This window comes from Pipistrellus hanaki, assembly GCF_964339955.1.
Source record: "Pipistrellus hanaki genome assembly, chromosome: 18".
Taxonomy (NCBI): domain Eukaryota; kingdom Metazoa; phylum Chordata; class Mammalia; order Chiroptera; family Vespertilionidae; genus Pipistrellus; species Pipistrellus hanaki.
In genome coordinates, this window is record NC_140520.1 from 7,519,142 (window position 1) to 7,530,541 (window position 11,400).

General features: G+C 49.8%; 1 protein-coding gene across 1 annotated transcript; it reads right to left on the reverse strand.

The window, feature by feature from the left end:
- Positions 1-3,563: 3,563 nt before the first annotated feature.
- Positions 3,564-10,768, reverse strand: RFX5 (regulatory factor X5). Its single transcript, XM_084865482.1, has 10 exons — positions 10,611-10,768; positions 9,625-9,759; positions 9,327-9,360; positions 8,832-8,914; positions 8,244-8,363; positions 7,461-7,580; positions 7,236-7,317; positions 6,527-6,728; positions 6,208-6,308; positions 3,564-6,056 (listed from the first exon to the last, which is right to left on the reverse strand). The coding sequence occupies exons 1-10, from the start codon at positions 10,748-10,750 to the stop codon at positions 5,043-5,045; spliced, it is 2,031 nt and encodes a 676-aa protein (XP_084721608.1). The 5' UTR covers positions 10,751-10,768; the 3' UTR covers positions 3,564-5,042.
- Between the last annotated feature and the right edge of the window lie 632 nt (positions 10,769-11,400).

Consider the following 11,400-nt stretch of genomic DNA (forward strand, 5'->3'; position numbering starts at 1 on the left):
TGTGGGGAGGGGTTTGGGATGGGAATGGGGGGATGAGGACAACTATGTGATACCATAATCAATCAATCAATCAATAAAAATTTTAGATTATAAATTATCTTTAACTTCATTTATAATCGAGCTAAAATGAAAGATGACCCGGTGTGGGAGGTAAGGTAATGGGGAACTGGGTATTGGGGTGAGAGTAAGAAATGGTAGGTAGAGAGGAAGCAATACAGGCCCCAAAATCTTAGTTTAGCCCTTCATCTAATGAGCTGAAGATTGCTTGGACTACAGAATAACTTGTTTCATATTTTAAAAATCGTGTTTTAAAATTGGACTGCTTAAAAACTATCCATCACCAGTGATTTATTTTTCCATGTGTCTATCACCTCTACTGTGTCAGAAGCCTCGTCCAGTCCCTCATCCCCTCCCACATGGATAAAGGCCTGGCTGGTTTCTTTTGACTCCATTCTCATATCCTAGAACGCAGACTTTATACCTTTTATACATTCATTCAATCGACACTGGTTGTGTATTCTTTTAGTTTATTTCCCACTGTTGTTCATACACATCCATTTTGCCGACAGGTCTCTTTACTGGGTTATTCTGCCATGCCTGCACCCCCAGAACCTGCTTTTTCTGGAATGCCTTCTTCTTTTCCACCAATCTGTCTGCTTACCTTAAAGGATTAACTCAAGCCTAACTTCTCCATGAAGCCTTCCCAAATTACTCAGTCCACAGTGACCCCTCTGAATTTACATTCAGCTCTTGCTCTTATGCGGTAGAATGGGTATCATGATTTAGCTTTTTTTTTTTTTTTTTTTTTTTTTTTTTTCATGTCTTATGTTGTTCTGTTCTTATTTAACTTGTCCAGCTAAATTCCTACTCACCTCTACTGGGAAGTCATTCCTGATCCATGTCTGAATTATGTACTATTCTTCTGGGTTACCACAGCTCTCTGTGCTTACTCTTTTTAAAAAATATATATTTTATTGATTTTTTACAGAGAGGAAGGGAGAGAGATAGAGAGCTAGAAACGTCGATGAGAGAGAAACATCGACCAGCTGCCTCTTGCACACCCCTACAGGGGATGTGCCCGCAACCAAGGTATATGCCCTTGACCAGAATCGAACCTGGGACCTTTCAGTCCGCAGACCGACGCTCTACCACTGAGCCAAACCGGTTTTGGCTCTGTGCTTACTCTTAACATAACTCATCCACACTGTGCTGTGATTACTGAGTTGAAACAGGGCCCAAGTCTACTAGCTTCTAAAATGCAAATATCTAGCACTTAAAAAACAAGAAGGAAAATATAAAAACACAGTAACTGACTCCTACTTCTGACAGCATGGATAGAGAAAGGGCTTTCCCATTAAAATACAACTAGATCCTGGACAAATCATAGCAAGCATGATATTTAGTACATTGCTGAGCTTGCTAGAAAGGGAAATCACAAAAAGAAGAAAAAAATAAGATCAAGCTGAAACCTATGAAGGATGATCAACATGCAGTAGGAAAAGCAGGTCTGCCCTAGGTGTTAGGACAAATGCCAAAACCAGTATTGTGAGCAGAAGCTAAACCTTAGGCCTAACCAAGGAAGGAGAGCAAAACTGGCATTCCTGAATTAAACTGGGACTCTTAAGGGGCCAGCACAGTCCCAGGTCAAAAGCAACTTTTGGCTCCTAGTTTCTGAAAGCAAATACAAATCCTCTCTGGAGAAAGCTACCCACAGCTGAGACCCTCTGGATTTCTGTAGATTAAGTTAAACAAAATGTGAGCTCAAAACCCCAACATGGAAACTATTTAAGGAAACAAGCTACCACAGGCAAAACAACAAAGCAGATTTAGACATCCAACATAAGTTACAGAATATAAAATAACAATCCCAACAAATCTCAAAGAACTGGTATCACAGAGACCACATTCTCTGGGCACAAAAGATTAAGCTGAATATATATATATATATATATATATATATATATATATATATATATATATATGATATATGATATATTTTAAAATATTCAGGCACTTGGAAATTATAAAACTCTTTGAAATAACTCATGAATCAAAAAAAGTCATTAAGGGTAATTTAAATATTCTTAGAACTAAATAACAAAATACTTTACAACAGGAAACTTGGAGAATGTAGAGAAGCAAGTCCTTAAAAAACTTACACTAGGAAAAAAAAAAAAAAAGACAGTTTGAAAATTACGGTAATTAGATAAGTATCAAAATTAAGAAATTATAAAAGAACATAAAATTAGATCTAAAGAAACCAAAAGGAAGGAAATACTATAGATCAGATCCATAATTAATGTAAATGGAAAACGAATACACAAGGGAGAGGGCCAACGAAGCCCTAAGTAATAACTGGAGAGAAGTAGCCCTGGCTGGCATGGTGCAGGGGGTTGAGCATCCTCCAAGGCACCAAAAGGTTGCAAGGGGTTGTGGGCTCAATTCCCAGCGGGGGGCGTACAGGAGGCGGCAGATTGATGTTGCATTCTCACATTGATGTTTCTTCCTCTCTCGCTAAAAATCAAATTATTTACTTAAAAAAGATAGAGAAAACAACAAATTTCAAATTTCTGATGGAGTTGATTAAAGAAAGCACAAGTAGTAGAAATGAAAAAGAGGACATGACTACACAGAGCAAAGGCAAAAAAATTTTTTTCATCTTATAAAAGACATAAAATTGCCCTTGACGCGTTGCTTAGTGGGTAGAGCATCGGCCTGCAAACTGAAGGGTTCTGGGTTTGATTTCAGTCAAGGGCACATACCTAGGTTGCAGGCTGGATTGCTGGTCTGGTCAGGGTACATACAGGAAGCATCCAATTGATGTGTCTCTCTCACATCGATGTTTCTCTCCCTGTCTCTCCCCCTCCCTTCCACTCTTTCTTAAATGCTTTACTTAATTATACTAAAAAAGAAATGAAAACCCAAATAGCCTATAATTATTAAAGAGATTGGATTAATAATAGTTAACATTTTCCCCACAAAGCAATGCCAAGCTCAAACGGTTTAACAGGAGAGTCTTACCGCTATCAAGGGATGGTTCATTTCAATCTCATATAAACTCTCCCAGGAGGAAACAGTCCCCAATTTAGGATATACAGACCAAAAGAACCATTTTAGAAACCTTGCTAAAAACAAAATCACTAACATCCACAAGAATGCTCATAGCAGCATTGTTTTATAATAGCAAAACCTGGAAATAACCCAAAGCCCATTGATAGGCAGATGGAAAAATAACTTGTGGTTTATGTACTGATGGCATAGTATACAGATAAAAATGAATGAGGACCTCGTTGCGCAATGGTAGCGCGTCTGACTCCAGATAAAAATGAATGAATCATAGCTACCTACAATATAGATGAACCTTAGAAATAAAAGTGAAAAAAAAGCCAACTACAGGATATTATTAGAGAATAAATTTTTCATAAAGCTAAAAGCAAAACTGAACATTTTAAAAGGATATATACAATACGTATATATATTAGGTAATTAATAAACACAAAATTAAAGACAGTAGTTACCTCTAGAGTGAGGCAGCGACTAGGAACACAAGAAAGCCAATGATATTTCTTTATGTTTTAATGTATAGGTTGGGTGATGGGTCATAGGTAGTCATTTAATTATTATACTTCATAATTTATTCATGTTAAATATATTTTATAGATAACAAACATTACATATTATAATTTTTAAAAATCTGCTGTGGTGGAAATAAACGAACAAATGAAGTCTCCCTGAAAGAAAATCTACATTTCTTGGAGAGAACCAAGATTCCCTGACAGGAGCTACCCTATGCAGAAGACAAAGTAGTAGGTCCTTGATAAACATTGGGTGGATTCCTGCTTTTCCTAACGACCCACCCGGAGGGTCTGGATCCCCTTCCTATTGGTGATCCCTGATACGCAGAGCTACCTCCTCCACACAGCTGGCCTACACCTGGCTAGTCCTGACACCTGGTGGATACAGCACGAATTTAATCAAATGATTAGAAGTGAATCTCACTCTATCTAGTGATAGTGGCAGAAGGGTGGGAGACAGGGAGGCAGAAAGGAGGAGAAACGGAAGTTCAGAAACAAGAAAAGGAAGGAGCTCCATCTCTGAGCCATAGATGGGGGGGGGGTTTTAAAAAAAAAGGGGGTTGTCACCTAAAGGAGACTAAAGAGATCGTTTGTAAAGGAGAGAGACTTTCCTCTCATTTCTTCCGAGACCAGAAAAGAGGTTGCAGCTGCAGTCAGAAAAGTGCAAGGCTCTGAGGGGGGAAAGCAGGTATAGCTCATCTTAACCCAGCAAGCTAAAGTCACTTGTGCTTCATAGCAGTGGCAGGTGGCAGCCACCTCCCCAGGAACTTCCCCTCCCAGTCTCTAAGGAGGCCAATCCCACCCTTACTCCACAGGTGCAGCCCAGATGGAGGCCACGCAAATGAGCACATGCAGGCCCCTGGCCGCAGGGATTGGATAGGGGTGGGCATGTGACCGTTCGCCTCATCAGCGAATCGGAGGGTTTTTGCTAGGATTCTTGGCAGAAAGATGCCCTGTTTCCGACTGGACATAAACGAGGGAACATTTTAATTCTCGGAGTGCTGGCAGCCACAAGGCAGCCCAGGGTTCCTGGGGTCCTCCAGAAGGCAGAACAGCGGGGGTGGCGAGGCAATCGGGGATTTAGAGATGTGCCGAGCCCCTGGATCGGCTTTACCTGGAGCCAGAGCTACCTGTGGGCTTGACAGTTACAGGAGCCAGTCAGTCTTTACTTTTGAAGCCAGTTTGAGTCAGGTTTTCTGTTCCTTAAAACCAAAAAGATTCCTAGCTCATACATTCATCGTATTACTCCATCCCTATCTTCCCCACAGGATCACACACGGACTAGCGACTCTACAGCCAAGGGTATGGAGCTGAAAGGCCAGAGGCAGGAAGCAGGCACTGCGTTAAGACGGGGCGCCTCGGCTGTCAGAAGAGGACGGATTCCCTTTGGAAAAGAAGAGCCGGAGGAGAAGCAAGCAAGGGCTTTACAAGGCAGACAGGCAGCGTTCACACCCGGCTACGGAGTCATCACGGGGGTGTCGCTTTGGGGTCTCTCTGCTCATGGGAGGAGGAACTCGGAAGCTTGTGCCCCTTGAAGTCTTTATTACCCTGTGCTCCGGTATCTGCCTCTCCCTTCCCCACGGGGAGAGCCTCCTTCTGGCTCCTGCTGCCCCTGATGACGCTCACTCTCTGGTGGGTGAGAGGAACCTTGTCTTCCCCTCCTTTGGCATGGCGGGAGCTGCAAGAGCTGGAACTGGGGGGCCTCCCTCCTTTAGAAGCAGCGCCGTCTCCCTGACCTTGGACGAGCACCGTCCCCTTCTCGGCCTTGCCCCCTGGCCCCGGCCTCTCTGGCACTCCGGCGGAGTGGCTCTCCTCTCTGGGGACCCACGTCTCCCGCGGTAACCTGGAGGGCTGGGGAGGGTCCGTGGCAGCCGCCGACTTCTCAGGGGCAGGGTTCCTTTCCCTACTTCCCCCCGATTTCTTCCGAGGGCGCCCCCGTTTCCTTTTGGCATCGCTTCCTGGATCCTCCACATCCTGCTTGGCGGCTTTTGCTGGTGGGTCCTGCCCATTGGTCTCACTCGTATTAGCTTCGGCTGTCCTCTTGACCCCCTTGTCAGGAGGTCCCGGGTCACCGCCTACGCCCACCTCCCTGTTCTCCGTGCCCAGGGGCGGGGTGAGCCCCCCAGCTGGAGCCTGCCCAGGTCCAGGTCCAGGCCCAGGTCCAGGCAAAGCAGGAACCGTCGGTAAGATCATATTAATGATGGGCACGGCTGCCTGGGTCCCCCTCACTCTACTGGGCACAGGCAGGGCAGTCAACTTCAGAGTGCCGGAAGGAAGCCTGGGCGCCACCATGGACGGGGAGACGGCGACATGCTGAATCAGTGGGCGAGGGGCCCGGGGGAGCAGCAGAGGCAGCCGGGCCACCAGGGCATTAACCTGAGGGTTATTGGCTGGTGGGGCCGGACTCTCTACTACAGTCTTCTTCCGCTCTCCGTGCGCCGAGGGACCGGCCCCAGCTCGGGGCTCCGGCTCCGGAGGAGGCTGAGGAGGAAAGAGAGGAACACAGTCAGCGGGAAGACTGGGCCCTGGAAGGAGCAGGCACGGGAGGTGAAAGTAGGGGACCCCCGGAGGAAGGGTCCATGAAGCCTGAAGGACAGGGAGGGCAGCAAGGTCAGGGGCTCCAACGCCCTACCTGGGCCGGCCTCTCTGGTTTCTTCTGGGCTCCGCCCTCCGGGTTCTCCACTCCATTCTTGGACTTGGACGTCCGCTCCCGGGGGGCATGCTCGTCCTCTTCTGCAGGAAAAAGTGGTAAGTGGAGGAGGTGACGGAAATGGAGGAGGAAGGCAATTCTGACTGGCAGAGGCCGTGGGAAGAAGGCGGCCTGAGGCGTGTCCTAGAAGGGCCTCTAGGAATCGAAGGCAAACTCAGGGTGTCTCTGTCCTAGCACGGGGGAGGGCTTTCGGAAGTGGCGGGGAGGGTTTCTCGGGACAGAACACACAGGGTCCACCCACCGGCAAGCCCCAGGGCCTGGAGCACGTGGGCGTGCGCAGACCGGGCGGAGATGAGATGATGCTGCAGCAGGAAGCGGGCCACCTCGACGATGGAGCTGAAGGACCGTTTCAGGATCCGCTCCGCCCAGTCGCAGGTCAGGGCACAGGCCGCCTCGACCAGCTCATCCCGAGGCGCTGGGGTTACTTCTGGGCCCATTTCTGGCTGCAGTGGGAAAGGACATGCCTCCTAATACTCCAAACCAGGGGTCCTCAAACTTTTTAAAGTGGGGGCCAGATCACGGTCCCTCAGAGAGCTGGAGGGCCGGACTATATGAACTACTAATCCCTACTGTAACACCTTGGCTGCGCTCACTGCCCAAAAAACCTGGCGGGAAGGATCAGACTCCCCTGGGGGCTGCATGTGGCCCGCGGGCCGTAGTTTGAAGACCCCTGCTCCAAACTAACGGGCCCCAGGCCCCTTTTGAACATCCACGCGGACCACAGTAAAGACCAAACTAGGGATGGGGGTAGCCCGTCCCATCCCGTCCCGGAAACCCACATATGCTCTTCCTCCTCTGCCTCAGCTCAGCCAGAGGGCGGGCAGAAGGCGCATCTGTAGACTCAGAAGCTACGTGCAGAGTCACCTAGGCTGTGCCAGGCTTCAAAACATGTCCCAAGACCTCTGACTTCTACCCTGGAGAGGAAGAGTGCCATCGGGGTTGTTACTTACACTCTCAGAGCCCTTGAGGTCAAGGCCAGGCAAGGGTGGCATAGAAACCAAAGTCTTTCTCCGTATGCCACTGTAGCAATATCTGATGGAAGTTTAAGGAAGAAACCAACGTCCGGGGATCACCGAGCCCCTGGGCGAGGCTGGGCCGTGTCTACTCCTGGCTCCCCGTATCCGTGCGCGTTCCTCCCCAGGCCCTCCGGCCCCAAGCTCTCCCGTCAAGGATACTTGGACTGACCCCGGCCGCCAAGCCTCCGGGCCTTGATGTCCGGGAAGATCTCTCTGATGATTTTGCCAAAGTTGGCCGTGCTGAGCGGGCGGCAGCAAGCGAGGCTCTCACAGTACTTCCTGAGTGAGGGGCGGGGGCAGAGCGGGAAGATACTCAGAGAAGGAACCTATGGGTGGGTTCAGAGGGTCCCTGGGGATGAAGTTTGGGAAAGCTTTCTTAAGAAGCCAGGCTTGCCAAAACCGGTTTGGCTCAGTGGTAGAGCGTCGGTCTGCGGACTGAAAGGTCCCGGGTTCGATTCTGGTCAAGGGCATGTACTTGGGTTGCGGGCACATCCCCAGTAGGGGGTGTGCAAGAGGCAGCTGGTTGATGTTTCTCTCTCATCGACGTTTCTAGCTCTCTATATCTCTCCCTTCCTTTCTGTAAAAAATCAATAAAAAATATATTAAAAAAAAAAAAAAAAAAGCCGAGGCCGGTTTGGCTCAGTGGTAGAGCGTCGGTCTGCGGACTGAGAGGTCCCGGGTTCGATTCCGGTCAAGGGCATGTACCTTGGTTGCGGGCACATCCCCAGTAGGGGGTGTGCAAGAGGCAGCTGATCGATGACTATCTCTCATCGATGTTTCTAACTCTCTCTATCCCTCTCTCTTCTCTGTAAAAAATCAATAAAAAATATATTAAAAAAAAAAAAAAAGAAGCCAGGCTCTTCCAAGGCAGGGAGCTCTCCAGAGACAATGCACCCCCACACACACCCCCCACACCCCCCACCACCACCCCCGTCCACCCACCGATAGGCATCGTAAACGCTTTGCTTTGGTAGGCAGGTGTCGGTATGCTCTTCCAGGTGGTTTCGGATCCACTTGCAGGCATACATGTACTCCTCATTGTTAGGTGTGCTTGGCTCTGAGCTGCAGGAGAGTTCAAAGGAAAACCGTCACTAAATTCTCAGCCGTTGTCCTGGTTCTATCCGGACTACGCCTTCGCTCAGAATCTACTTTTTTGATGAATCAGTGCAGGACAGGGACGTTTCTTCTTCACCAAGGACAGCCATCATGCTGAAACCGGTTTGGCTCAGTGGATGGAGCGTCAGCCTGCGGACTGAAAGGTCCGGGGTTCGATTCCGGTCAAGGGCATGTACCTTGGTTGCGGGCACATCCCCAGTAGGGGGTGTGCAAGAGGCAGCTGATCGATGATTCTCTCTCATTGATGTTTCTAACTCTCTATCCCTCTCTCTTCCTGTGAAAAATCAATAAAATATATATATTTTTTAAAAAAAGGACAGCCATCGTGTGAGTATTCCTATTCACCCCACCCCTTCCCAGGGAGCCTTTAAGAATCGGAACCTCTGACATCTAAAAGTCTGGCCCCAAACATACCTTTTGTCTCCAGTACTGGGCCCTGAGGGGAGCTGAAGGTAGAGATACAGCTTGTCATTGTCTGAAAATTTCTGCACATCTTGCTGAGGTAAGGAAGAACAGAGGCAAGAGAAACAATAAGGCCAAGAAGGACCCAAGGGTGTGCCCTCTGATCCGTACCAAAAGGTCTAGCCGACTTAGAGACTGCCAGACTGAAAAAAGTCCTCAGAATGACTTAAGGCGGGGTGCCGGCTGTGCTCTGAGGAACCCGATGGGCCGCCACGGCGACAGGGGGAGCCGAGGGGACCAACTGATCTTACAACAGGTCAGAGAGAGATGAAGTGAGATAGATGCTCAAGGTCAAACGCGGAGTAAGTTGCAAAGCCAGTTATCTTCTGGACAGGGTAGACATCAACTGCCTCTCTCACAAAAAAAGCTTTCCTTTGCTCATGTCTTCACCAACCTCATCCCCCACCAATTCACTCTCTCTATTGCCCTTTCCCCAAAAATACTCACCAAGATTCCCTCTACTTTGTTCTGCACGGCCTTCCTGTGGAGAAGAGGAAAAAGCGGGAGGTCAGACAAAATCCCCGCCCCCCCCCCCCCCCCACTCCCCCGCAGTCCTGCGTCTGACTGCTAGGGAGCGGAGCGGCCGCCGATGTCGGGCAGGTGCTCATGTGAAGAAAGAAGCTCCCCCTGGTCGGATGCATTTGCTCAGGGAAAGGCAGCTCATCTGCAGAGGAGGTGGGGTGCTCTCTAGGGATCTCTCCTGGGGGTCTATATCCAGGATTTGGAGGCGGTGACCAGTACTTACGAGATGGAACCCCGGAGCCTCTGCAGAAGCGTGGTGGGTTCTCCCGCCTCGGCCCCACCGGAGGGGGCCCGGCCCGCCGGCTTCGGGCTCTTAGCGTCAGGTTCGTCTTCTGCCATCCTGGCATGAGGGCGAGCGCTGACAGGAGACAGGCGATGGAACGTCCCTTCCCTGGAGACACCCCCCCCCCATCCTCATCTCTCTTCCCAGAGAGAGAGAAGCAGAAAGCAAGCCTCCGAAATTAGAAATTATTCCGTTACTTCTCCAGGCATATATATATATATATATATATATATATATATATATATCCCCCAAAAGACCTTTGCCATCTCCATTCTATCTGCCCCACCTCCCTGCAGGCTCCTATACGTGGAAAAACTGTCAAGGACGAGAGAGATGGGAGGCTAGGGAGTCCACGCGAGGGAGAAATGTTCATTTCCGACTCTGACCTCATACTGCCCTTTTCTCCCTCAAAAAAAAAACAACCACCATCCAACGAAGTTATTCTCATTCTCTAAGCAGGAGCCTCCCCATTGCATTTTGCCTGGGAGGTCGGGAAAGATACGAACATCTTCTGTCCTTCAGGCTGGGGGGAGAGAGACTGGGCCCAAGTTCTCCCGGCTTCATCTCAGCCCGCTTCCCCCTCCCCAAGCCGCCAGCCCCTGCGTCATCCCCCCGCAGCACCCCATCCCCACGCCCCCTCCCCCTGCGGCCCCCCCCCCCCTCCATGAATCCCGGGCTGCTGCAAAGCGGGGGGTTCAGGGGAGCGGAACTCCCGGGCCGGGCGCAGGAAGCCCGGCTGGGGGGGATGAGGTCCCAGGTTCGGGGCACGTGCACGCGGGTGAGGACGCTGCTGGAAAACACAGCGAAGATGTGTTTGTTTTTTTTCCTCCTTCTCCTCCCAGCTCCAACGGGCCCCCTCCCCATCCTGGAACAGCCGCCTTCCCGCCCCAGCAACCACCAAGGTAAAAGGGAGAAAGAGAAACTACCTCGTAGCCACCACCTTCACTCCAGCCCAGCCCCACGGTCCCGGCCCGGCGGCGGGCTCGTGCGTTGCTTTATTTTCTTTTTTCTGAGTGGCTGGGGCCGCCCCGATCTGCCCGGATACTCGGCGGGGCCGCTCTCTCATTGGTCGCCGCTGCCATCCGGAGACAGAAGGCGCCGGCTCGCCCGGGCGGCAGCGCGGGTCTGCCTGGCAACAGAATCTGATTGGCCGACAGGGGAGGGAAAATCCAAAATTGGTCTTATTCGAGTCCAGAGGGGGAAGTCCGGGTTAGGTTTCGGTTAAAACTGGGGTCGGTTGGGACTGCAGGTCCCAAGAGGTTCTTCTCTTAAAGGGACCGCAGGACCAAAGTCCGGGGCGCTTGGTCCCCCCATTTTCTTTCTGCTCTCTCCTTCCGTGTTTCGGTTTTGCCTTCGTTCGTCAGAGCTACTGGGAGAAAAGAACCGATGGGTGATAAAAAAGAAAAAAGAAAAAAAAAGAAAACTGGAAAAACTATGGGTAGTAGTGATGGAAATTCACTGTAAGCTCACATAACCTCCTTTTTGATGAAAAATAAATGGAACCATTTCTTCCTCTGACCCCCATAGACAGCAGCCCCACGGTCTTCCTGGGTGGAGGCCTGGAAACCTCAGCAGCTGGACTAAATGAGCTGAATTGTCAGCTAAAATGCTCCAGGGTTCCTTGGTTTCCTGTGTCTCCCTTTATTAACATCTTAAAGACCTCGAGTCTGTGTGTGCCTTTTGATCTGAAGTGAGTCTTTTGTAGACAGCATATTT

Bases quoted from the DNA above. Each gene is read 5' to 3' on its own strand.
- RFX5 (XM_084865482.1), bottom strand. From the start codon at position 10,750: ATGAGAGAGCGGCCCCGCCGAGTATCCGGGCAGATCGGGGCGGCCCCA. The intron at 6,309-6,526 runs GTGGGTGGACCC...TTTTTCCTGCAG, and splicing joins CCAGGCCCTGGGGCTTGCCG to AAGAGGACGAGCATGCCCCC. The intron at 6,057-6,207 runs GTAGGGCGTTGG...TTTCCTCCTCAG, and splicing joins AACCAGAGAGGCCGGCCCAG to CCTCCTCCGGAGCCGGAGCC.